Below are 26,711 nucleotides of genomic sequence, written 5' to 3'. Positions count from 1 at the left end.
ATAAAAGTGCAAAAGGAGAGGGCTAAGGTCCAAGGGCTCAGGCAAAATTCCCTGTTTTAATAAGCTGTAGAAGCACAACAGCAGTGCTCACGGCTAGCAGTATGCCATGGCAGCTCTTCTGAAGATTGCACCTTGTAGGCAGCAGACAAGCCAGCTTTCAGGGTAACTGCTGTCCACGCAGGCAGCATCCCTACAGCACCTTTCTCTCTCCTCAGGGAACTCAGTTTGAAGGGAGAAGACGCTGGGGACAAAGACAGCAGAAAAGCAAGCACAGCAGAAAAGTCAGACAGTGGAACCTGAGGCCACAGGAAGTTAGCCAGACAAGCAGTTCAGTTGGTATTTGGCAGAGGTTAGGCATTTCCATGAAGAGGGGAGGACACGAAGCACTCAGCTCAGGGAACTACTTCATGCGACATTAACTAGCAAGGCTGTGGGGCATAAACTGTTCTGCAGCTGGACGGAGAAGCATCCCCTCCCCCAGGACACACCTCTGAACAGTGAGCCAAGTGCCAACACAGGAGGGCTTACTGACATCAGGAACACCTCTCTGTCAGAGGAAGGATGTAGCTTACTGCAAGCCAAGGGTTTACCTCAGCGGATAAACTCTTAGAATTCCACAATAAAAAGGGCTAGCTTTCCCCAGCCATGGCAGGTAGGCACTGCACCCACCCTCTCCCCTTAGAGAGGTGACTTACGGCAGTCCTGTTCATCAGAATCATCCTCACAGTCGTTGTCTCCATCGCAGACCCACGACCGGCGGATGCACTTCCCATTGTCACAGTGGAAGTCCAAGGGGGAGCAAGTGGGCAGCACTGCAACAGCAGAAAAACACTTCAGTATGAAGCTGCAGTCAACTTCCTTCCTGAAAGTTCCTTCATCCTAGTGGAGGAAGGCTACATCTTTTATAAACAAAAGCCATGAATTTTTGAGTCATGAGGAAGAGCTGTGCCTCAGATGGCGGGCCAGGGTAAGTTTGCAGCTCGCTGGTCTTTCCTCCCCAGAGAAGCACTGACCTTTCCACAATAGAGGAGTCGTCTTTACTCCCCACTGAGTTTATTTTTTCTCTTTCATCCCTAAGCCCGCTATCATCCTCTTATGGCACATTTTTATAACAAGGAAAATTACAGTATCAACATTTTTCTGTATGCTTCACAATGCAGTCCACCCAGTTTTATTAACACAGTTAATTCTTTAGGGTAAGAATCATAAGAAGCAGTGGTTTTGGGAACACAGCTTTGCAAGGTGCATGAAAAACACATAGAACACATGTTTCAGCTTGGAGGTTCTGCCAGCAATTTAGTCTAAAGAACCTGCAAGGAGAAGCAGGAATCCACTGCTGAGGACAAATTCACTGTACCTCTGTATGGGCAATAGAATTCAAATCCTGCTAGACATCTCCAGAAGGGACCAAGGAAGAGGGAGCGTGGGACACTTTCCTACACAGGATTATGGTGGCAATGGAGTGGAACCACAGATCCACAGCATTTAATGAAGCCTGGAGCCACAAAGATGAAATTCAAGAGGAAGCAGCATCAGCCCTGTCCTTCCCCCACAGATGAGAGGAACACTCAACTCCGGGGAAGTTCATGCTTTTAAGTGCTGCCAGCTGTGGTAGGGAAGGGGCTGCACAAGACTCTGTTCCTGACAGGTGTGTTCTCCAAAGAGCAAGGTTAACTCAGTGACGTGAAGGGGAGCAGAGGCAGTGCCTGAAACCCTTTCATCCCAGCCCAGCCTGCCGACAGCATCTCCCATCTGTCACCAGGAGGGCCAGCCCTCGCCTGCTATGCTTCTGCTTCCTCTGCCAATGCTATCCTGGACGTGGGAGTGCAAAGGGGGGTGGGAGGGTTTAAAGAAGACAGTGAAGACAGCAATCACACACACAAAGAGGAGGATTGGATAAGGAGAACAAATAGTCATGTTTTCAGCTTTTCCAGCTTCCTTAACCCTCCGTTTCCATTCACCACAGGATTGCTGCCAACGTCCTGTGAAAGCAGTATGGATTACACTACGTAGAATCATTCACAGCTCTGCTCTTTATAGCATGCCCTCCAACATTTCATACCAAGCGTCTGTCCTGAAAGCCTCTCACCCTAAGAATACACCAGAGCAGTTAAATTCAGACTTGCTGTAACAGACACCTCTTTTTGTAACCACAAAAGCGGATCATCTTTTCAGTCACTCCTGTAACAGGGCAGGCATAGGCATCCCTGTAACTGACAAGACATCACTGCAGATGTCACCACAGATGACACTGAAGCTTGTGCTGGATGGCAAAATACAGAATTTGACACGAGTCCTTGCAAAAATGTTTACTACCTCAAGGACGCCTTGTGTAGGTGTATGTCCAGATAACACCACGCCAGTTTCAGGCCTTGGAGAGGCATGAAGGAAAGGGAAGCATACAAATCTGTATCATCACCCCATATCTCTGGCAGTACCCTGGTCTTCCAGTGGCTGACCCATTTCCTTAGTCTTCGTGCTGCTGCGTTAAAGTGAAGAGGCGAACCCCTTCATCCTCATGGGGGACAGAATGGGAAAACATCCCTAAATTCTACTTCCAGACAAAATCAAGATAAAGTTTTAAGATTCAGAAGATCAGTTCCACAGATCAGCCCTCCCTTCTTCCAGGACAGATCCCATACTTTGCACGCTGAAGCAAACCTTCCCTGGCCTCAGCTGCCATTTCAGGACTAAGACCATCCCCCCAGCATATGCTTTTCTGCCTGCTCTCCCCAGTCCCAGCGTGACTAATCACCAAAGGACTGCACAGGAGCCGCCTGGAAGGGAATTTGCATGCTGACTCTCCAGGGGAGAATTCTTCAGGCTCGCAGAGGGTTAGGCCATTAGCACTGGTTCAGAGCTGATACCATTATCCCATTGAACTGCTGCATCCCTTCATGAGGTAACGACACAAAATGAAATTCCACCCCTACAGGGAGCAGTTCAGCCAATTTCATACTCCCCCTAAATATAAAAATCAAGCTTCAAGCACAGAGGAGGGGGTGCATGAGCAGGGGAAAGAGAGCAAAACACATACAAAGGAGGACCTAATTCCCACCCCAGCAGACAGCAAGTGTGTGCCAGCCCAGACAGCGCCAGGGGGGAGATAAATCCCCTTCTACAGGAGCTCTCCTACAAAGGAGGAAGAAAAAAAATCCCAAAACTACTTAAGACAAAAAACAGAAAAACAAAAAACTTAAAACCAACCCTAATGAACGAAGGCTGATGTTTCATAAAGCTTAGGAACCGCCAACAGGATCAGGACAGGGACCCATGTAAATTCGTAACCTGAATCTAATCATGTTCAGAAACAGATGCTTCAAAGGAAAATGCAGGAGATTCCAGGAGCAGCTTTCAGGCAAGGGCAGCCTCCCCCTAACCTCTTTTCCCAGCCCTGCCCCTCCCAGCCCACAATCCCTTCTCCCCATTATAAAGCAAACTGTCTTCAAAGAAACATTCCTGCTTGTTCTACACACGTCAGCTTCAGTTTCACTGTACAGCTCTTTGTTCAGGGACTACTATCATTCAGCCTTTATGCTGATCATTTATTTCTGCGTACTTTGATGGAGTTGAGTTTTATTCCTATGAAGTAAAGCTGAGGGCATAGCATTAGCTCAGAGCTAACATTTTGTGCTGTTGTAAATACATCCAGACAAGATGTTTGGAAATACAAAGTTAAGAGGGAATTCAAAAGTTAAGATGTCACACTTGGGAAACACATAGTATTTGACATTCAAACAGCCTCCACTGTATTTTTCTCTGACATGATAGAATAGCTATACAGTATGGTAAGCATATTTCACAGCTTTGACTAATTTTAAAAGCCACACTTCCATGTTCTTCCTCTCTCAGTCAGAAGAAGAATACATGGCCACATAAATGAAACATTAAGGACTTTTTCTCTTGGCAGAGAGGGAGCAAGACCTCTCTGGACAAACTGGATTAGCAGCTGGAAGACTGGAAAAAGAACATTGGTGTTTTCTCCCCAGATTTGATTGTTACTATTGCATGACTGTGGGATAGTTCTGGCCCCACTTCTACCAGTGGCAAAACTAAGGGTGTTTATTACTTCCAAGGAAAGCTGCAAGGCTTTCCTAGGCACAATTTCCCTGATGAGAAAATAATAATTGCACAAACATGTTTTCACCACTGCTCAGAGCAGAATTAAATAACACAATGGTAAACACAGTAACACCTCACTCCTCCACTTCCCCACTCAATTCCAGTTTCATCTCTCCACATCTGTACAAATCAGCAGCGGTTTTCCTAAAAGAGACGTGCAAAGGCAAATCCTAGGATAGAGCTGGAGACAGAAAAACACCCAGAAAGACGGGAACTAATCTGCTTTCCCAGGCAGAGGGAAAAAGCATGAGGAAGGGAAGCCTGTGGGAAGAGCAAAGCGAGCCAGTGACAGCCCAAGAGAGCACATCTGTCGACTGACAGGGAGCAACACAAAAAGGCCTTTGAACTTCCAACCATTTCCCTGAGCTCATCCCTCTGCATGGTCACACTGGACATCATCCAAGGTTTCGGCAAAGCTAGGTCTATCGTAGGGCTGCTGTTCCTCCCCCTCTCCCAACTCCTATTACACAGGGCACTCTTTTATGGCCAAGCTGAAGGAGAGGGGGAGGGCAGGGGAAAGGGAGGTTTATAAGGTGAGACTGAATCACGTCTCGCTGTCCTTTGAACAATTTATCCCCACTGCCTGCAGTGACCAGGTTGCTTTGTATCCAAGGACAGCAAGTGACTGGTGCCCTGATATGGGTCACAGCAGTTTGAACCAACACTGCTTGATTAGACCACCTCTTCGTCACGTGAAGAACGAGGAGATAATTTAAAAACAAATATAAATTACAAAGTTTTCATATCACCTACAGCTTGAGCCCCATGTGTGTATACACACACATCCACACACACACGTGCACACAGAGATCTGTTTGCTGAGCTCTGCAGCACAGCAGGCCTTAGGTCCACGAAGAAGAATTAAGGCTGCTAGTAAGCTCTCAGGAAAGAAGAGGAGATGCTACATTCCACCAGCCACATTTTGTAGAATAACAGAAAATGTTTTCAACGGCACTGCTGAACTGTACATAAGCACTTTGCTGGTCAAAAAAAAAAAAAAAAAAAAAAAAAAAGGAAAGAAAGAAGAACTCTACCAGCACTCAATCTTCCACAGCCCTTCAATCAAAAGCTCTGTATCTGAGGTGGCACTGCATTAATTGTGATGGTTTATGAAGGAAACATATATATACTAAGCCCAATAAAATGACAAAGCATGGAGCAAATTTGAATCACAAGAAAGAGCAGCAGCGGAAGAGTTATCTTTTCAAGAGAAACCATGAACTGAGTTCCTAAGTAGCCAAACTAGAAGCTCAGAAGCAAAGCTTTGCCTGGGCTCTTGTGTATGAGCTCAAAACCAGTAATTATGGGGAAAGCATTGTGGAGAAGCTTCCAGTAATTTCAGTAAAAGAACTGCAAGAGTTTTATCCTCATAACACTGTTAAACAGAGATAATGGAGGACTGATAAGCATAGCAGTTATACAGTTTGTGGCAGCAATGAGACCATCTCCTGGGTTTGAATGCGTTGCTGCTCAAAAGGAATTATGTAAAGCTCCCAAATGAGATGGAAATAGCAGGCCACTCTCTGTTAAGCTTTAAGGTAAATTCTTCTTCAGGACCTTTAAATGAAACAGTGTTGTTCAACAGAGCATGCAGCTAAGCAAGGAAGTCTGCATCCCAAGGAACTATGCATTTACAAGCTAAGGAGAATTTCTGAAAATTCCAAATTCTGTTGCAGGATGTTGGGGGATTTGGCTTATTTCTTATGAGAAACAGAACTATTTATCAATCCTCGGGCCAAGTTTACTCAGTTGTCCTTTCACCCCTGCCACAGGAAGCAAGACTCATTCACACCATACTGAACTTCAAAGTGCATGTAAAAGGGCAGAATGAAAACCATCCCTCTGCTTGCACGCAGCTTTCGTTAGGGACAGTCCAAAGTAGTCTCAGTTGGCACAAGGCAAGCAGGCAGCTGAGCTACTCTGGGCATGTGTAGCAAAGACTTCCAATCCAGACACTGTCAGTAAGCCAGAGAGCTGACACCAGAAAAAGTCTATGAAGCTGGCATGACAGCTGGGACATTGCTTATTACTATTATTACTACAGAACTCTGGCCTGTAAACATGATCCTGAGCAGGAAGTCAACATGTCATGGAATAACTGGCTCTCATCACTGCAGGGCTTCAGATTTGTAAGAAGACAGTTCCTACCATAGTCAGGTAAGCACAGGCAGGACTCTACCACGAATTACAGGAAAACACCTGTGAGAGCCCAGCAACCAATAAAGGACAACAATACAAGCTAAAAATACTTACAGGAAAGTCAGTCAGGCTGGAATATATAGAAGGGGGAAAACCTACTGCAAATGACTTCCAAAAGCATCAGTTTACTCTACAGTTTGTAAAATAACATTAAGAAAAAAAAAAAAAAGAAAACAACCCAGAGAATTTATATCAAAACTGAAAAAATCTCTCTCAAAAGGAAGAAACAGGCCCTGCCTCTACTCCTGTTTTTCATAGGTGCAGAATTCTCACTGCTGAGTCTCAATATCCTGCTTTCTTAACACACAACTTGTTTCAAGTTACCTCTTAATTGAAATTTTAGATTACCAGTTCCAGGCCAGATAATTGCTTTACTACAGAGCATTTAGTAAAGTCTGATCACCTACTTAAACATGTATAGTTGTTCTATAGACACTATATATAGTGTCATCATCTATAGACACTGATCCAAAACTGAATCTAAACTTGATACTTTTTGCTTTTCCCATTACCCTGGGTTTCACTCTCCTGCTTTATTAGGAATGTAGCTGTCCAAAGTCTTCCCACTCTCACCTTAATTTTTCAATAAAGTTGACAAAACTCTTAGAAACTTCTTATTTCATCTGCATATAGTATACATATCAGCTGATATACTTAAGGATAAACAGATGTTAAAACAAGCATGGTCATAACATAATTTTTCCGAAAAGTTTGGACAGCTACAGCAACTCTTCTAAGACGAACCTGGAAGAAACCAGGGGAAATGTAGGATTCCTTGCAATCACTTGTTGGTTCTTTCATCAGAGACACTTACTTGATGATATTCTAGCTCCCATCTTTACCACTCTGAGTTCTACATAATGCTGAAAAACAATCATGATGGTTTGAGCATCTCAGACCAGTTTACTCAAGTGTTTGCACATACTTTGGCTCATGACTCAGAACAAACCACTAGGCTCATGTCAGCATGAAGACTCTTCCATGGTTTGTGAGAAACCTCACTGATTTCTTAGCTAAGCCTTTAAAATCAGGTTCTAGGATGACCTCATCAGGACAATCCGTAACTTCAAACCTGTAGCTCAATATGTCAGGAAATTAGCACTTAGTAGAAGTCAATAAATAGAAAATAAATCAAGGTCAAAATAGATGTTGCTGAAAACTTCACTCCAACCATAAACAGTGCACACAAATCATACACTTTCTTTTCCTTGCTGGCCTTGTATGAACTGATCATTCTCATATACTGTGTACAACTATCAGTGCTGATTTGTGAGAAACTTACATTGGTTTAAAGTTTGAGCTGCTGTTCAAAGGAGCTTACAGCTCACCCCACCTCTTGTACTCCGTCTTCTTTATGTTGGCACAGTCAGTAAACCAATAAAATTGAAACTTAGCCCCATGAAAGGGTCTATCTTTCCAAGGTTCCAATAAGCCAAGCAAAATAGACAGATTTAACAAATGATCTTTAGCAAAGAATTTCAATGCAATAATGTCTATGCAAGATATGATTTATCATAGACAACTACCAAGAGCCTATACTGAATAATCAATCTGTCTTACAAGCTAACAATAATATCACATATTTGGAATCATATGCAGCAGCTACTCAAAGCAAAACCAAGACAACTTAATAGAAAAACGGTTCCCAGGGCCTTCCCATTGCAATCCTGCACTTGTGCACTGAAGCCCTGCATTCACCTTTTCTATAGTCCTTAACCCCACTGCTTAACTTAGCAAATTGCTTTTTAAAAATGTTTGAAATTTCAGAATCAGTGTTTTGTGGTAAGAAGACCCACAGCTTAAGTACATGTCAAATGATGAAGTAACTCCTGTTAATTTCAAAAAATCTCTTGCTAGTTCCCTCTTCTGTTTCCACAACTGCTTCTGCAGTTGCTTAGTTTAAGAATCTTTGGTGCTGGACTGTATTAATGCACAAAGTAGACCTTTTCAACAAATAAATCCTGTCTGAATGGTGACCAACCCTTTCAAGGCATTCCAATAGATTTGGGAAACATAATCACAGAAAAATATAAACAAGTTTCTGTGCTCAGGAAGAGGCTAGCCAAACTAATTTAGTTACTGGATAACCTTACCTCCCCATTTCTCATATTCCTGCTCAATTTCTCTTCTTTTTTTCAGCCTCAGCTCTCTCTTTTGTTCTTTTGAGATTTTAATATTATTTCTTTAGATCTCAGATCTTCATCTCCTCTTTCCTGTTGTTATAATTTCCATTTTCCATTACTAAATGTAAACATGCAGGTTTTGCTTTCACACTTTCACTTCTTTCAATAATTTCTCCAGTTAAGGTTCCTTCCTTGCCCAGTAATCCTTTCATGAATCATATTTAAACAAAAACACTGATGACCTCAGTTTGCTGGTGACCTATTTCTCAAAAATCCTCTTTTCACCAAAGCCTCCTGCGTGCTCATGATTTTGTGAAAAATTGTAGGAAACAAGAACTGAGAAGGAAGAAAGATTTCCTACAGCTGGGTTGAAAAAAACTTAAAGAGGAGTAAAAACAATATACTGATGATGAGGGAAGCTCTTTTTTCTTACAGACGTGAACAAAGGAAACCAGGCAGAAATATCCAACAGAGGAAGATCTATTTCTCAATCACGTTCATCCAGTCTTAAGAGGAGTCTTAAGTCTTCAGCTCTAGGAAAACTTTCAGGAAAGGAATTCCATGAAATTGGGCCTTTTTCTCTATTCATTTAATTCTACCAAGGTCTGTGGAATCCAAAGAGTCAAGGGAAGAAAGCAACTAAATTGTGGCCTCGTGGAAAAGAATTTTCTCTTCCTATTCATTATATTATGATAGACCCTCTAAGATTGAGACTTCTGATCAGTTCCCATCCATCTGCACTCAGTTACATGGATGCTGACAAAACACAGATAACACAGCAGCTACAAGCTAATCAGTGAATCCCAAAGCCAGTGGAAGTCAGTCATAGTGCTTATCTTAACATCTCTTCATAGAGAAGCTGGATTTGAAACCATAAGCGTTTGAAAGTTTTACTTTATCTACCTTCAATATACACCACACTGTGTTTTGGTTTTGTTTGTTTGTTTTCTATTACTACTTACAGAAGAACCATGTAACTTTGTGCATATAGAGTGTTTTTGAAAGGGTAGACAAAAAAGAAGTACTTCTATCTGTTTTTCTTTATAAAACATCCAGCAAACATTCCAAAACCTCTGCAAAAGGCAAAGATGGCTTTCACTGTGCTATGCCAGCAGATGCTGGCCCTGGCAGATTGCAAGAGTCAGCCAAAAGTAGGCCATTTACAACTTTAAACACCTGTCAGTCAGAAAGTAGGACCAGTCTGTAAAAGAGAAGCATCTGCAGAGGAAGAGTTAAGACATTCAGCTTCACACAAACACAAGTCACAAACGGTATTCTTACTGCAGCCATCCTCGTCGCTGTGGTCCCCACAGTCATTGTCTCCATCACACTGCCACTGAGCCGGGATGCACGTACATTCCCCAAAAGCACTGACTGCACACGTGAAGTGATTGCGTCCACAGGAGCATTCGGTGCTGCTTGTTATGCCTGCAAAAGGAACAAACAGATGGCGTATTTTGAAGAGCTCTCTCTATTTTAGGGTAATCGCATTAAATACAAATTGACATCGCAATTATTCTCCGTGTCCACACTGCATGTATGAACGTACGCTCTCCTACAAAGCAAAGCATTCACCCCTCTCGCACTGTTGAAATAGGAGATCAAACGCTACGCGCAGTTTCCTGGAACGGAACTATCTGAAGGCAACAGCAAACAGCAACCTGCCAAATACAGCTTTAGGAATCAGCTGGAAAATAACTTCGCACTAATCACAATTGAGCTGAAAGAATCCTAGGAACCAGAACACTCTTTTTATTTTACAGACTCAGCCTTCTCCTACAGCAGAGCGCTGACACTGCTCCACTTAGTTCTGACAACACAACAGAAGGGACATCAAAGATTCTACTTCAGGGGGTTATTAGGGATTTCCTGACTCCAGAACTTTCTAGATGTCAAACGTTAAGATGTCAGTGCTTTAGAGATTTCAGATTCCAGTGAAAGATTAAAAAAATAATAATAAAATCATTTATTTATCTGTAGAGATTAACCTGTGACAATGTCGTGTGCATAACTGACATTCATGAAAACAGGAGAAGAGGATTTTCAGCTCTACAAACAGACCAAAAGAAAATGCACTTTAAATGTCAAGCCGTAATGCAATAGGAACACTTTTTTCATCTTTAAAGTTAGCTTAAGGAGCTCCCAATCCTGTTCTCCCCTTTACCACCTACTGCACAATTCTCTCCTCAGCTCTAACTTTCACCCATTTGCAAATGCAACTATTTATGATGTAAGCCCATATATTCTTAATAAACTCTGCCTTGAGTGAGAATACTCTACAGCCCACCCTCAAAAGGGTGAAAGGCTGGCATGAAAGATCATGCCAGAACTTTGGTCTGAAGATATCTAGATGATCAATATAATCAGTATCACTGTTAAATAAAGTATTATTCTATCAATCAACCTCAAACTAGATTGCAACTGGATTCTTTTTCCATGGTTCCTTCTTTCTGAAATTCTAACAAATCTAAAGCTCTCATCTTAAACAGAAAGTCACAAGGAAAGAAGCACCGAGGGATAACTGCCCTTCATGGTAGTTATATACACACACACACCCCAAACCACCTATTTGCAGATGTATTGATCTCATTTGTTTTGTTTAGAATATCTGTGACTGAACATGGACCATGGCAAATAAACCACAAAACCCTATGGGGGGAAAAGATAGAAAGAAAAGAAGAAGAAAAAAGGCTCATAATTTCATTTTCTATTCCAATTGTTAAAAGCAGTATCAGCAGAATTGCATTTAACTGTTCTGCAAGTTTTCTCCACAGCAGAATTCCCTCCAGTGGAGATATCCACTTAGGTAAGTTAAGCTAAGATTTAAGTTTCAAGGGGACGCATGCATCGTGAAGGAAAAGGAATAATTCCATGATAAATTTTTTCCTGGCTGAGAACATTTCAGCCAGCCCCTGCTCCCTCTGCTGTACCGCCTGTTGGCAGCCCCCAAACTACTTCCCAAGTGTATCCCAAGAACTATTTCTCAAGGACACTCACAAACTGATTGCTTTATCTCCTAGCACAGAGACTGCTGTGGGTGCAGCAAGCTATTTATTTCCCATCTCTGTAATAATTTATTTTTAAAAGGTCTGGCAAAAAAAATGTATATCTACGGTATTACTGCAGATGTCGGGGAAGGCAATCAATGTGTGATGCAAAATGGAGTAGAAGCAGGAAGAGCAAGGTGAATAAGGAACAGAAAGAAGGGCACAGAACTGGGAAAGGGCCGAGTGCTCAGATGCTCCGTGAACCCACAAGTTTTGGCTACAGCAAAACTTGACACAAAAAGACTCACACAATTAGTGAGCGATGAAGATGTCTAAAGACAAGTTTAATTCTAATGCGAGGCAAAACTCTCAGCCCAGACATCCTTAGGGAAAAGTAACACATCATTTATGTAACATATTTGATGAAATTTAGAACCACAAACCTCCACAAAGCTCAAAGAGAAATTCCTTCAAACCAATAGCACAGGAAGTTCAGGACAAACTACCTCCTCCTGGAGCCTACCACTACTTAGAAAGGCACAACCACAGGTACCTAAGGTAGATACTGTTCAAAATACTTTTTCTTAAAGTATATTTTCTATTATTTGGCTCAACAGTAACTGTAGCACTAACAGTAATTCACAGTATTTATCCTAAATACTTTCAGCTCCAAAACCCCTTCTTGTTGGAATCCACCAAGATGATGATCATTGTCCTCACTACCCTCAGAAAAAGACAAATATGAAAGTAGTAGCAAGTATCTTTCCAAGCCCTGTGATGTCACATTCTAGGGTAGATTCAGCAACAGGAAAGGATCTAACATCAATGCAAACAATCTTTAAACTTGGGGGAAAATATTTAAGATAAACATGAGTGAGAGAGAAGTTGGGGAAAAAACATAAAAGAGCGAATTATTTTAGCTGCGGGACAGAAATAATCAGTGCAGTGTATCAAACTCCTGGGAAATCTATGAACTGCAACTCAATCTGCTCAACCATTAAACACACAATTATCTTACTGCAATCAATACCAAGTTATACATATGTATGTATTAAATCTGCTCCTCCTGCCTCACTGAAGTTGCAATGTTCAGCCATCTCTGTTTTCACCAAGCCACAGAATTTGTTGGAAGCTGAAGGAGATGTTGCAACCCAAGAACCAATACCTTCTTGCATGCAGTATCCTATACCTATGATACCATTATGTAAACATACTGTGCTTAAATTATGATCTTTGTGAACTTTATTTTTTCAATTTGTGATCTTCAGGTTAACTAACCTAGACTGTATAATGATGTGTTTTATACATCATGATTTACTCTGACCTTACATTTGGATGTTATTTTTCAGAAAGCACAAACATTGCTCACCTTGAAGAAAGATGACTCTTTTTAAACACAGTAACTTACTCCTGCCTATAAGCAGCATCAGAGAAGAATCAATCCTGGATGACTAGTGTTTATCCAATAAAGAGAACAGACTGAAGGAAGCCCGAGACACCCTGCAAATAACAGGAATTTTCTTAATTATTTCAATGTGGACAGTATTTTAACCTTGGTTTAACGTGATTATTTCCCAGTGCTCAGAGCTCCACTGACTTTCCCCTCTGTAACAGAAGAGGGCCAAGAAGGAGAAAGATGAGAAGTGTGATTTCTTCAATCACCCCATCAACAAGCGGAAGCAGTGCGTTTGGTTTGAGAAGCCTCAACGGACGACTTACTATTTAATACTGAACACTTAATAAACATAGAGAGTGTGAGATGGAAGACTAACCAAGCAGGCATTAGGGTGGAACATAAGCCTCCAGTGTCACGTTTCAACCCCAGTTAGTCCGGGGCCCAGGAGCATGACGGAAGTTAGCACTTGCCCTTCAGGCAACTGGACCAGCAATCAAAGCAGAAATATCTTCTTACACTTCTGCATACAATTCCGGAACAGAAACAATCAGGTGAACCTCTGGGCTTAGCCATGACAAACATCTTGCATAAAACTTTTCACTGCGTTGGAGTCTTGAACGTTTTAACAAACCCTTTGTATTCAAAAATCATTTCACTTTTCCAAGAGGAAAGAAATGACATTTTGACATCAAAATGTGTAAAACAATATATAGAAGCTATACAGACACCATTGCCAGAATCTGAGCCAACATCACTCAACTTTCCATGCCTATCTCAATAGCTCACATGACCATGACACAAGTTCTTTACGTGGTTACAAGCAACCAAAAATCATCTTCACTGTCTGTAGTTTTGTTCCCTCCAGAAGCGATAGCAGCAGAATCCAGAAACCAAACAATTTTCATAGCAAAATACTACACAAACAGCCTCTAAATTTTTAAACAGGAAGTCAGTCTGAACACAGACCTCATACTGAACATCTGCCATCACCTTAGTTTTAGTACGCCTAGTTTCTTCAGACTCCTTCCAAATATCCTCCATTGTTATGTTTATCTGACACACAAAATCTCTTCTGAGGGAAGGTAAAATTTTTACCCCCATCTTTCCCTTACGAAAAACATACTTAGCATCTTTGAAATTTTACACCTAAAGCTGGCAAAACAATTATCTCATGTCCAGCTGAAAAGCAGCAGTAAATAGTCATCCAATTCTTTCTGCAGCACACTTCTTTTTTTCTTTCTTCTTTTTTTTTCCCCAGTTTGCAGGAGTTGGGTTGCTTAAACAAAAAATTCTTGCTCTGTTTTCCTCTTCACCCCCCAGTAACTCTTCATTAGGACAGATAATACAATCCATAAAGAAAAATTTAACATACAAAAGTTTGTTTTGCTGATGAGGTCATTTGCAACACTCAAGAGCTATTATATAACAGCCCTTTATTTGCAACAGTCACAGAAACTACAAAGGAAACTTAAGTAGGCAGAATAATTACCAAACTGAACTCTGCAGCAAATTCTTAGGTGAGCCTGAAAACTCTTTCTTCCAAGTCCTCACAGCATGTTTTATTCCAGCAGTAGAGCTGCTTCTTCAGTTTTCAGTGAGAACAGTGACAGCTGGCAGCTCTTACCTGTTTCGTAGAGAACTCACCTTTCCACAAGCTGTTGCTTACATATGTTCCTGCTCTTCAAGATGCATCAGCTCTGTCAGGCTCTGATAACATCCTGGCAATAGCAGGATTTTCTCACAGTCCCATAAAAATGAAGATACCTCAAATGGATAAGGGCCACGAATACTGCATCAAACAATTGCCAAAGATCCTGGCACTTATAGGCAACACCATGCTGCCTTGCCACATGTTCCTTCTTTCCATGTACCAAGAACTGACTGTTTAAGAGATTCTTGCATTCTGTGCCATCCTTCAGATGCATCTCTTCCTCATCATCCTGAGAAATTCTTACTGCTATTTTTAATAGCAGTAGTACTAAATTTATAGCCATCAATTTGCTTGTACCATCACGTAATTCTGTATGTACATACAAAGCAGCAGTATAGCTAACCATGGCTAAGTATCCACTCCATTTTTCTACACCTCAAAGAAAAACACCAGCAGCAGGTTTAGAAAATCCTGCTTTGGAACTACAAAAATATTTGGCAAGAATTACAGTTGCAGACTGTTCAGTTCAGAATCAGAAGTCTTTGAAAGAAACACTCATTCTTTTGGTCCAAGACTGAGCATCACACAGCTCTGGGTTCCTTCACCTCCTGGGACAGAAATCTAACTGCATTCCTCAGAAGACCTTCAGCAGAAGGCAGAGATATTCCTGAGGAACCTCACTATCACAAGAGATGCAAACAGAACAAACAGATGTCAACACCAGTTTTTATAGATTTAATCCTACCATCTAGAAGTTCCTGGCAGAGGACAGAAGGTATAAATAGATATTGGAAAGGTTTGAGAACACAGTACAAATATTTGACACCAACCTACAGTAAAAATCTGGAGCTGTAAAAGAACTGGAGTATAAATAATGGAATTAAATGGAAAAAGAGAAGCAAAAAAATGTCACAACAGTGACAGGCATAAGAACATGAGTTTTCTCTCCCAAAAGAAGCATGGAAGGATAACAGAAATTTTATTTAAAAAAAAAAAAAAAAAAAAGCACCAAGCTGCATTAATCTGAATATTTTGCCTCGGCTTCAACATGTGCACTTCAATTCTGATTTCTGTGCTTTAGGAACCCATGAGCATCTAATTGTTCATTTAGAGTTCAAATTAGTGAATTTTGTAGCACAAACTTTATTACCTGGTTCACCTGCTCTTTCTCCTCTTCCATGCCAAGCTTTCTTTTCTATTGCCATCACACACATTCCTCAGTGAGGGAAGACCTACATTGTGTCAGATGGCCTTGAACACAGATTGATTCTTTCTTCAACCAGCACTTCACTAGGTGTTTCCACAGCAAAACAGTTCAGTTTTCTTTGCTTGCCTATCTTGAAAGAAAATGAGAATTTCGGATTTCTCTCTCTTACCCAAACAGCAGTTTCCACTGAAGGAAAGTACAGTTAATCCAGCTTTAGAAGAGGGATTTGCTGACCATTGTACAAGCCCAGAGCTCTGCTGGCAAACACAGCAAAAGCAACATTACAGCACAGCCTGATGTCAGGAAGGGCACCTCGCTCTGGTAAAAGCAAACAGAGTTGTTTTTTTTTTTTTATTACTGCCATTGGGAAAGTATCTGCAGCAGCTCCGACTGGGTACCCGCAGGGCGTCCAAATATTTGATGCCTGCCTAGAGTAAAAATACCCTTATGTGCCACTAGGATGAGCAATCCAAAAGTTTCCAAAGCTTTAAATGGAACTATTTCACTTTGTTTGAGGAAAAGCACTATAGTGGTAATTTGTTGTTTATTTTTTAAAAAGGGGATAGGGGATTTTAAGATGTTGCAGCATTTTCCGAATGCTAGAAAAGATTCTAATTTTAATTTTCTTTTATTGTGACTGGGTATTGTACATACTTTAGCAGCTCCTAAGAACAGAGGAAGACTTTTCCAGGCTTAGAGGGAAACCTCAGTCCTGAACCAGCTGGCTTTTAAACATGTAGCTGAACAAAGTTCTGTGGGGAGGCACGCTACCAAGGAAAACCGCCCTTCACTTCTCAAATTAAATTACACATTTATGCCAGGTAGATCTGAAAAATGTTACACTGCATACAACCACAAGAAACAAAAAGCACAAGGGAGAGAATCCACACTGTATCTGCTAATTACCATCTAAAGAAAATAAGAGAAGCAGCCCAAGTATGACATGAGTTAGTGCTTGGTGCAACTGGTGTATGTGCGAGTTTGAGGGAGCCGGGCATTCAATATGACACGGCTTGGGAGATATGAGGCCTTTGACATCACATCTTTGACTCTCTGAGGCTCAATTCTGATTGCACAGAAGCAATCATTACCAGCCCCCTCAAAAAACTCGTCCTGCACTGAGTGAATAGGAAAATAATTATAGAAACAACTATTGACAGAAAAATACTGAAGGATTTGAACACAAAGAGATTCAAGGGTCAAGGAGTAATTATCACAGCTCATTCTCTAAAGCCCAGAGAAACATAAATGAACATCTCGTAATAAGAATTCTGACTAGAACCAAGATCTCTAGATACTTGTCCTAGCTATATCTGTTGTCTTCTACAACATTCTCCAAAATTACTTCTTTATCTCTAAAAGTAGGTACACTAACATTACCTCAGTACAGTGTGCTAAAGATTACTGTGTTCCTAAACACCCAGTGTCTTTGAGCAGAAAGAACAGTATTATTGCCATGAAATCCTGTTCACAAAAACTAATTCAAATTGGCTTGGCTACAAGCACACACAGACCAAAAAATCAGCTGAAGAAGCATAAACAAAAGATAATGAGAAATGGCAGCAAGTCAAGCTGTAGGGGGTTGAGATGGCTAGTAGATACCATAGGGATCAGCATTAGATACAGTTCCATTAAATAACTTCATTAATGATATAGAAGACAGAATAAGTATCATACTAAAGCAGCCTGAAGTGAGACCAAAATAGGAAACATTTTATACAAAAACCACAGAGGACAGAGAAATAATATAGATGAGACCTTAGAAGATTGGAATTACGGACAAGAAATGTCTGGGATGCAGCAATGCCTGCAGAAATCAAGGAGCAATAACAAAAGATAAGCTAGCCATGGGTATATGCTATGACACAACATGGCAGCCAAAAATGTACTTTTAGACTAAATAAAGCACCACATCTTGGGGGAAGATACGTTCGTACAGGTTAAAATATCAGTTCCACACATCTCAGGAATAGGTTAACACAGGGAGGCTAAACAAAATACTCTAACTGTGGCAATAAAATGTATAGCAAATGCATTGTTACGGCACATTACTCTCAGTACTTCAATCGTATTCATTTTATAGCCTGAACTAACACTGCATTTTTTTCCCTGTTCTCTATCTGGTTCTTCAAATCAGATAAGAGGCAATGACTAGCAATCTCATGCAATTTTTTTTTTTCTAAATAGGACTTTTATTCCTTTTCTCCCCTCCAAGGAACCACTCAACTGCCTATAGAAAATATTTCACGCTAGAAAACCCATGAAGTTCCATTACATATGCAGGAACCTTTCAAATACCGAAATGTTACACCCTTCAAAATCTCAGAGCAAAGTTTTGGTTCAAAGGCAAAGTAAGAAGTATTAGGTAGACAACTGCTTCCAGATGAATGAGAATCTCCGGAGGCAAGGCCAGACAGATGAGAGCAATGTCTCAGTGACGTTTTTCTTCTTCTCTTCGGATTCACATGCAGCTCTTTCCAGATAAAACTGTTCTGTAAGGATCTGATAAAACATTTTAACTCTAGTTTTCAATTCTCTTGAATCAAATACAACCATACTGTATGCTTTTACATATTTACCTCCCACTAACTGACAAATGTTCCGCTTCTTTTAATTACAAAGTCCCTCAAACATTTGCAGCTGGTGAAGGAGTCAAAAATGCAGGTTTTGTTTTGTGGCTCCAAAGGCCTGCCAACCAGTGGAAATCCAAACAGTCATCTTTTAGAAAAAGCTTCCAGTATTTCAAAAGGTCACAATTCAATAGTTTTCGTATTACCTGTACTAGAGTGTTCAAAAACATGAAGTACCGGTAACATCCATACTCACTGGCACAGGTTCTTGATAAAACAAAGGAAACAAGGAGCTCCAGTATACTATCTCTGACATTCTCCTTATCACATCCAAGGCCCTCACTGGAAGAGATTTGAATTCCTAGATCCTTTTATCCAATGTATTTACATTTTTGCTGTGGACTACTTTGTCTACATGTAAACTTGGATCCCAAGGAACACTATGCTTCCCACCTTGTGAAATTACCTTCCTGTCAATATTAAAAGCATCTCTTCAGACTTGACATTTCATTATCTATAGATTTACCCTTCTAACCATGAAGCATTTCATTCATATTACGTTATGAAGTGCACAGCGATACTTGAAAGATGCCATCAAAAAGTACATATTGCTGATTTTAGCCTGGAGGGGCATTTTCTTATGTAGCTGCAAGCTCCTGTGCAACTAAGCATCAATAGAGAATTACAAAGAAGAAGCCAAGGGACAGATACAAAGTGTTTAGCCACAGGAATAAATTACTTGTCATGCAGGACCATTTCACTCAAGCACATTGAACAGAAATAAAATTCACTCAGAAATGGGCAATATTAAAAGACTGCTGCAGCATAACAAAGAACAGTAATGTCACTGTCTGTTCTAGAACAGGTGGGAATTTTTAGCTGGACACCACGGCCTGGGAGGTAGGAACTATACAATTCAAACCCTTTCAGAATGCACAAACCTTATACAAACATTTTAAAAATACTACCTTAAACCTACATAGCGCTTTGCAAGATTTAGTCACCTCAGCATGATGAGACAGATAACTTCACTTTTTTTTTAAACCACATTCTAATAACCTCTATCCTTTCTTGTCCCATAATGAATATGAGCAACTTACTACTTATTTGTCGTGAATCATACAGTACAGTAGACACGAAGAGTTAGAAAACAAATGCTGGCCAGAAGAAATGTTAGCAGGAGATCTCTCAGAACCCAGACAACTGTTAAGTGCCGGCTTGAGGGGCAACCTCAAGCTTAATCTGTTAAGAAACAGAGATAATCCAAAGAAGAAAGGTACTTCTGATGCATTTCATCTACTTGAGCTACACTAGCACATCAGTTCATGAGAATGAAGTTCAGTGAGTAGTCAGGAATCCTTCTTCTACTCTTGCATATCAAAGTCTATGGAGATTATGGCATAGATTACAACAAGTGAAGCACAGGAGTTTGTTTCCCCAGTTACAGGACAGAAAACATCAGTATTTTAATTTCAGCATGCTTTGGAGCTACATTGGCTCATGTCCCTGTTAGAAAGCTCTCCATCTATCATGGGAAAATTTCTAGATTTTCTTCTCATTATACATCCTCCTAAAAGCAAAGTTAAAATAAAAACACGATGATAAATGCACAAAACTGCTGTGCTTGCCACAAGGAAAGACGTTCTTAACCGAAGGAAACAAGATATTATTCAACGGTGGCCTGCACTATGCAACACCCAAGATCCTAACAATTGGTTCATCCCCCAAAACTTTAACTGACAAGACAAAGAAGTATCCTCAGAGGCACAGCCTGGGTCAGATGGGTCCACCAAGTCTTACAAAAGACATTCTTACATACATGACTTCTCCCTGACATCGTCACCACTGTTTGACTTAACAGGTTACATCTTGCAAGACCTCTGTGTCAAACACTCCACACTTAAAGTAGCAACTCACTCTCTATGCCCAAATATTTTATACTTTTATCACCTGTTTATTTATACTTCGGGTGAGTACGTGAGCGTAAAGGGCAGAGTGATGGGGGCAAAAAGGTGTGAGAGACATATGAACACTATTGACATCAGTTGCAGAATACCGTAAACGGTCACAAAGGCAAAATCAGCTTTGACTCATAAGAATCTGAGAGGTTATCTAGATGATCTTACAGGCCCCTTCCAACAAAAACCATTCTATGATTTTATGATTATTTTTACGATAGCAAGTGATTTATAAATTTGGGGCAACTGTGAAATCCAAATCCATGATGTTAAAATTGCAGGCAAAGTGCACCTGCTCCTCCAGAGGCAACATAACTCTTAAATCAAATGCTGCCATGTTACACAGCCTTCAGAAGGAAGAGTTCTGGAAAATAGGTTATCTGTGAGACCCAGGAAATAGATGCTTTCTTTCACAGCTACAGTCCCTGTTTTGTGACCCTTCATCGTATTCATCTCCACTAGTTTAGGTAGCCTAAGTATTATCTTTTAAGGCAAACAACTGTTAGTACATTCCAACATGCACTCTGTTTTTCCTCACATTGATATAACATCCTCTTCCAAGGTGAGTGTCTTTGGGATTTCACTAATGGCTTGTGTAGTAGCTGAGAAAGACAGAGCTGTCATCTCACAGTGCATGGTCTAACTCAACCTGATTTGTGCTAAAATGTTTTAAAACAAAACCAAATGAAAAAAAAAATCCAACAACTAACAAACAGAATCCAAGTTGGATTTCAGTTTCATACAGGAGGAAAACTATACTCTTGAAAAAATGGTCTCCCAGTCCTGAAGGTGCTACAGAAGAAATAATCAACGGTCACAGCATTAAGAGAAACTGAAATTAATGCTGATTTGCCTCAATCTACTGCCTATAAACTGTACCTGTTGAAGTGCAGCTAAACTCTCTCACGGATGAGGGAAAGAGGGCTAAGAAAACAAGAGTGGTCAAAACAGGACAAGTAAGAGGAAGAAAGGAAGAACTGCTGCCATCCCTGCTTGAAAAGTAGCATTCAGAGGCTTCACAGAGCCAAGGAAAACTTAAAGTGACACATTTGGATCCGAGTTGCAGGGATGAAAAATTCTGATAAGCATATTTAGAGCACAAAAGATCCTACACAATCATCTACTTGTCACAGATACTCTATGAAATTGGCTCCCTTCTCTTCAGATTCAGAAGCTTCTTGAGCTTTCAGTTTCCTCTACTGCACGATTTAATCTTTGTTAATTAGCGCATCACTGCTTGTCCAAACCAGTGCTATCCGGATTTACAAAGCACTCATAACCTTGCTCAAAATACATTCAGATGCCATTGTTGGCCTTCAGGGTTCCCTCCTGCGCTGACTCTGTAAACGTACTGAGTAAGTTTCTTCCACAGGAAATTATTACTCAGCCTCCTTCATCCTTTTGATGCTCCAGGAGGTGGACTAGCTACAAGGATGTTCTGCCTTTCAGAGCATGTGCCCAACTTTTCTTGAGATCTAGGAGACATATTTCTTTGTTCATTTCACCAGTTCAAGATAAAAGCCAAATTCCTCTGTCCTGATCAATCCCAAAACTCACAAGCATGAATATTCATAATTTTATTTCTGGATAAAAGATGTAAGCATTGCAAAGTCCTCCTTTTCAGGGAACCTAATATTCTAGCAGTACTTCAGTTGCCCAGTCACGTAGGGCAAGGAGACAACAGGAGGTCTCCCCCTCAAAAGAGCCTATTTTGGCTCTTGTGGGCTGCAGTGAAATTCTTCTCATCATTATGGTATGATAAAGAAAAGGCCAGGTTCCTGGACAAGACGGAGACTGCTCTCTTACAGGGACATTTTAAGGAGTTTATTTTGGTCCCCTTTAAAGAGGCCATCATGTTAGTGGTAGAGCATCTGAGCTTTGTAGCTTTCCAGCTCTTTGCCACACAAGAAACTAGGAAGTCAACCACAATAGCTCAGCTTAGCAGAGGAGTTCTCCAGGGAAGGGGTAGGATATGCAGTGTGGTTTTGTGGCAATAAGGAGGCAGAAGCTCATTTTTGCAATCCCACATGCAGGAGGACTTCAAAAGCAAAAGCCACAAGACAAACAGAGCTATCTTGAGACAAAGAGAGTTGTTCTGTATTGCTTTTTCTAAAAAAAAAAAAAAAAAAAAGGAAAAATAACCCCACACTTGATATTATGCTGCCCTCACAGGATGAACAGCAAAGGGGCAATTATTAGCTGGTCAGACTGAGCTGGAAGAACAGGGTTGGGCCTGGCAAAGAGAAGTACCACACAACCACAGAGACATCACAGCAACTGCAGTTGCCTACCAGAGAACTGGATTAACTTAAAAGGAAAAAAAGAAAAAGCAAAAAAAAACAACAAACTTTTACCAGCAACATTTATTTCAATATATATGCATATATATACACACACACATACACACACATATACGCACACTTGCACTCAAAAACACAAGCTTAACATAAGTATGTTTTATGGGCTCAGATGGGACAAGCTCTGTCCAATAGAATTGCCAACAGGAAAAACAAGAACTTCAGAGTTGGGGTTACTGCAGGGCAGCTATGCTGTGCATCAGCCCCTATTCAGCCCACCCGCATTTGCTTGATTTCCAGGCAGCTCACGAAGCACCATCCTGCACCTCCCACAGCGCCTGGACTTCACACTCCTTTGCATCATTTACAGAGCGGTCACAAAACTCTTCCTCTGTTTCAGCCATAGGTCTCAGGTGCTGCCTGTACAAACCCACAAACTCCACAGTTCATTCATATTCACACTCCAGAAATATTAATCACAACAGTGAAAAAGCACCATGGGATTCTTTATAACCAATCTCATCGTTGACATTGGGCTTCACCTTCAGTGAAATAATAGCAACACCACTGAGGCGAGCAGAGGAAGATGCAAAAGCAAAGCGGCCTCTGGAACCACACCTTTCTAGGTATTTGTGTAGCTTCCACTACTGCAGTGTCAGAGCACCTGTTTCCACTAATGAACAATTTCAGCACCCCTTGAAGCTGGGAAGTATTACCTTCAATTCAAAAACAGAAATGGAAGCCCAACAGCACAGATCGGTGAGTATCTGCGTGCCCAACTCATTTAAAACCAGCGGAAAATTAGACCTTTAAGCTTCATTACACATCTGGCCAAAGGGATTTAGACCCGACACTCAGTATTGCAAAGTACTCATACCTCCCACCGCAGGCACTCCTTCTGCTTGGAAACCTGAGCCTTCAGTGACTTCCCAAAGAGATTGTGGCCAAACTGAGAAATTAACACAGATCCTACCCAGTCCCAGTCCACTTTTTAAACAGGGCACAACTTGCCCTGCCCAATCTAGGTCCTTACCCCAGAGAGCTCATTAAAACAAACTTGCAGGAAATCAAAGTCACTACTGCACAAATGTGGAAGGATTTACACACGCTGCTTGGGAAGTCAAAATAACACCTCCCGCCCCAGTTCACTTGCCTGCTCCCCTAAGCTCCTTGACCCAAATTAACTAAGATCCAAGTTCTGCTTCCCAAAAACAAGGTCAGAGCCAGGCTCCTGAGACCCTCCTGGGGGTCCCAAGTTCCTGTATTAGCCTTACAATTATTAAAAGGCCAACATTAAAGGAAGTCCAGCCCTGAGGCCACTGTTGATCTAATAAACACTGGAATTAGATTTCTTCTCAGTGAAGAGGCTGCCCGCCTGATGGCATAAAGCCAACATTTAAATGCTACTGTTGCTCAGAGCCCTAAATTAGTTTTGGATCTGGGGAGTTTGCCTTGAGCTACAGCCAAAAGAAACATAGGAACTGAAGGGAAATTTGTTAAACGTTAACAGAGCTGCAGGAAAGGACTAGAGCAGGACTAGTAGGTGGTAGGGAGGAAGGAGGGGGAGGTACAAACAAACAGAAGAAGCAGAAATAAGAAGCGAGATACGGAAAGACACCAAGAAAGAGTATTTTTGTGCAGAAGTGACTCCTCCATCCAAACTCCCACTCAGTTGTGTGAACAGCAGACTTTTTAGGTCTCGCTTTCTGCTAGATTTTTTTTGCAGCTACGACGGTTCTCATCCATCCTCTTCTCTTCAGATTCAAAATGAAGAGTAAGAATGAAGAAAGTGCTATTCTTAACTCCCTGTCTATGTCAACCCTGAGTTACCATGAAACATAACTCCCAGGTCAGCTGTAAGCAGATGTTCACTCCCAGTCTCCAATTGGGATCTCAACAGATCCTACGTTCTGAGGATTGGTACACAGCCACCTGCAGGAGCAGCTCTTGCAAAAGCTTTCTTCTCAGGAAAAGGAAGTAGTGAAAACTGCACAATATTCTGTCTATTCATGTTACTGATGTATTGACTTAGCACAATGTCTTTCCTACCTTGTATGCCCCATCTAAAACAAGTGTTTTCGTAGAGAGAGGATATTTCTGTATGTTCTAACATATTTTTCCTTCTCCTAGTTGGAAAGAGCTGAGCACAAAGACCCCCCCGTTTCCAGTTGCTTCCTGTGATGCCCAGCCAGTAGCTTCTGATAGAAGCAACTACAGATGCAGGACAAGAAAAAGGAAGATGAGTAACTTCCAATTCAGGAATCTCTTACTATCTCTACTAAACCTTCTTATTTGGAGAGATGAGCTGGAAGATTTTAGATAGGAAAAAGTAATCACTCGGTCATATTCCCAAAGGGCCCACAAAGGACCTTTGTTTGCTACCAAACATATCCCTGCTCTTTTCACCTCTCCACTGAAACATTTCCGAGCCAATGGGCACACACGTGCAGAGTGTGCTGTGGAAAAAGATAAAACGTCTGGAGAGCACATTCATTAGAGTTCTTACATTGCTGTCCTTTACTGCGCCACACTTGAAGCTGAACATTGCTGGGGGGCAAGAGTGTTCCCCCTCCCAAATCTCTTCACACTGCAACACAGAGACCCCTTTCAAAGACTGAAGAGTCTGTTTGAATAAATCATCTGTGCTTCTCAACAGAAGAAGCAAACAACAAACGTGATATTAAAGAAGGAAAATTAACAGAGAGCATTCAACCATGTCCAGACGCTAAATTAGTTGAGCGATAAATAGAACAGTTTAAAGAAAACCAGAATGTAGACTTAGGCCTTTTTCTTCTCATTCATTTGAAATGAAACCAATAAATAATAAAAATAAGTTTTCATTTATAGAAAGGTATCTCATCTCAAAGTGTCTTGAAACTCCATCCTTTCACCGCTGAGATCACATGTCCAAGTTATCTCTCACTTTCAATCTCTGCATCAGTATCTGCATTCACCTGAACTACGGCTTTGTTCTCTCACAGATTACGACTTTCTTTCAAATATATACATTGTAATTCGTGTTACATCCATCACAGGGTTATTCATGTTTCTACCAAATTTGTTTGCAAAAAATTCACAAAGAGTCTGTGGAACTTTCCAGCTCCCTTTGTGGTTTTTTCCTACTGCTGCATTTAGGAAAGCACAGAAGATATAGGTAGGGATGAGGGCTACTAGATTCTGCAAAATTATTAAAATATAACCAGCAACATTTGAGCAAATCCCTGTACAACCTCTCCATCCTAACACATCCCTAAACTTTAATCTCATTCTTCAGCCACTCATACTTCATGAAATAGTTTGTTCACAGGTCTCCTGCTGTGCACACAACCTTTTCCCCAAATGTCAAATCCTCTCTCTCACAAACCTGTAAACACAGACTGGGCAATGATGACTTTGGTGAGCTCCTCCCTCCCCCATGAGCCTCAATAAAGGGTTAAGGCCCAGTTATCACATGCTGGTAGGCATTATATAGCTTTATGTTTGTAATGTCTACGCAGATTTCAGACTCTCCCTTTAATCAGGTTCCATTGCAATTAATCAGTAGGCTACTTTATAAGAAAAAAAAATAATAATAATAAAAACAGCTAGCACTCTATTCAGCCCAATTCAAACTGTCCAGCCAAATCTCATGACCAGCTGGAATGCCCCTTCCCTAGCCTGCCCAGCAGGATGCCCAAGAATGGCGTGTGAACATTTCTCTCTGCTCCTGCTCCAGCGTTAAAATGAACAATAGACCCTGCCAGTGTCATTCTTCAGCAATTCATTTCTTCCTGTCGCCAGACTCTTTCGTTCCTTCTTGCCCCTTCCACCTTTTTTGTATGAAAAACAACAGCAGATCAGCAGCAATATAATAAAATAAAATTGTATTTACTTGGGAGATTTGGGGAAAGGGACAAGGAGGTGCTGGGAGGAAGAAGAGCGCCCATCCCCCTTCTGCAATGAAGACACAGACTGGGAGCGTTCTCAGGCCCCAGCTGACCTGCTCCACTCCATGCCTGCTTTCCCTGCCACAAGGAGCATCACGTTTGCCAGGGGGGCTGCAGGGGAGGACAGAGTCCTTTTCTTCTGGAGGATGTTGGAACTGTAATTACAGAGAGGCAGTTTCCGGAGGGAAATTAATATGGATCTCAACTTATGTTCCCTGTGTTTTTCATGGGCAGACCTATGGCCTTTACTCAACTCTCTTGCTCACTAGGAAATG

The 26,711-nt window shown here is 41.2% G+C and overlaps 1 protein-coding gene across 3 annotated transcripts in view; it reads right to left on the bottom strand.

Annotated features, from left to right (window-relative positions):
• LRP4 (LDL receptor related protein 4) overlaps nt 1–26,711 on the bottom strand; it is a 75,074-nt gene that overhangs the window by 31,269 nt on the left and 17,094 nt on the right. For 2 of the 3 annotated variants that reach the window (XM_042813820.1, XM_042813821.1), the window contains exons 2-3: nt 9,726–9,872; nt 696–812 (exon numbers count right to left, since the gene is read on the bottom strand). In XM_042813820.1, coding sequence (XP_042669754.1) covers nt 696–812; nt 9,726–9,872 — 264 coding nt within the window. Of the gene's footprint in view, nt 1–695; nt 813–9,725; nt 9,873–12,800; nt 12,873–26,711 lie in introns of those variants that run through there. The other variant, XM_042813822.1, reaches the window with a different exon arrangement.

Source organism: Centrocercus urophasianus, unplaced genomic scaffold (genome assembly GCF_019232065.1).
Source record: "Centrocercus urophasianus isolate 14NV4802_14NV808 unplaced genomic scaffold, USGS_Curo_1.0 seq_14, whole genome shotgun sequence".
In the NCBI taxonomy this organism is placed as follows: domain Eukaryota; kingdom Metazoa; phylum Chordata; class Aves; order Galliformes; family Phasianidae; genus Centrocercus; species Centrocercus urophasianus.
Note: the sequence above shows the minus strand (reverse complement) of the source record. Positions and strands in the feature narration are given on the sequence as shown.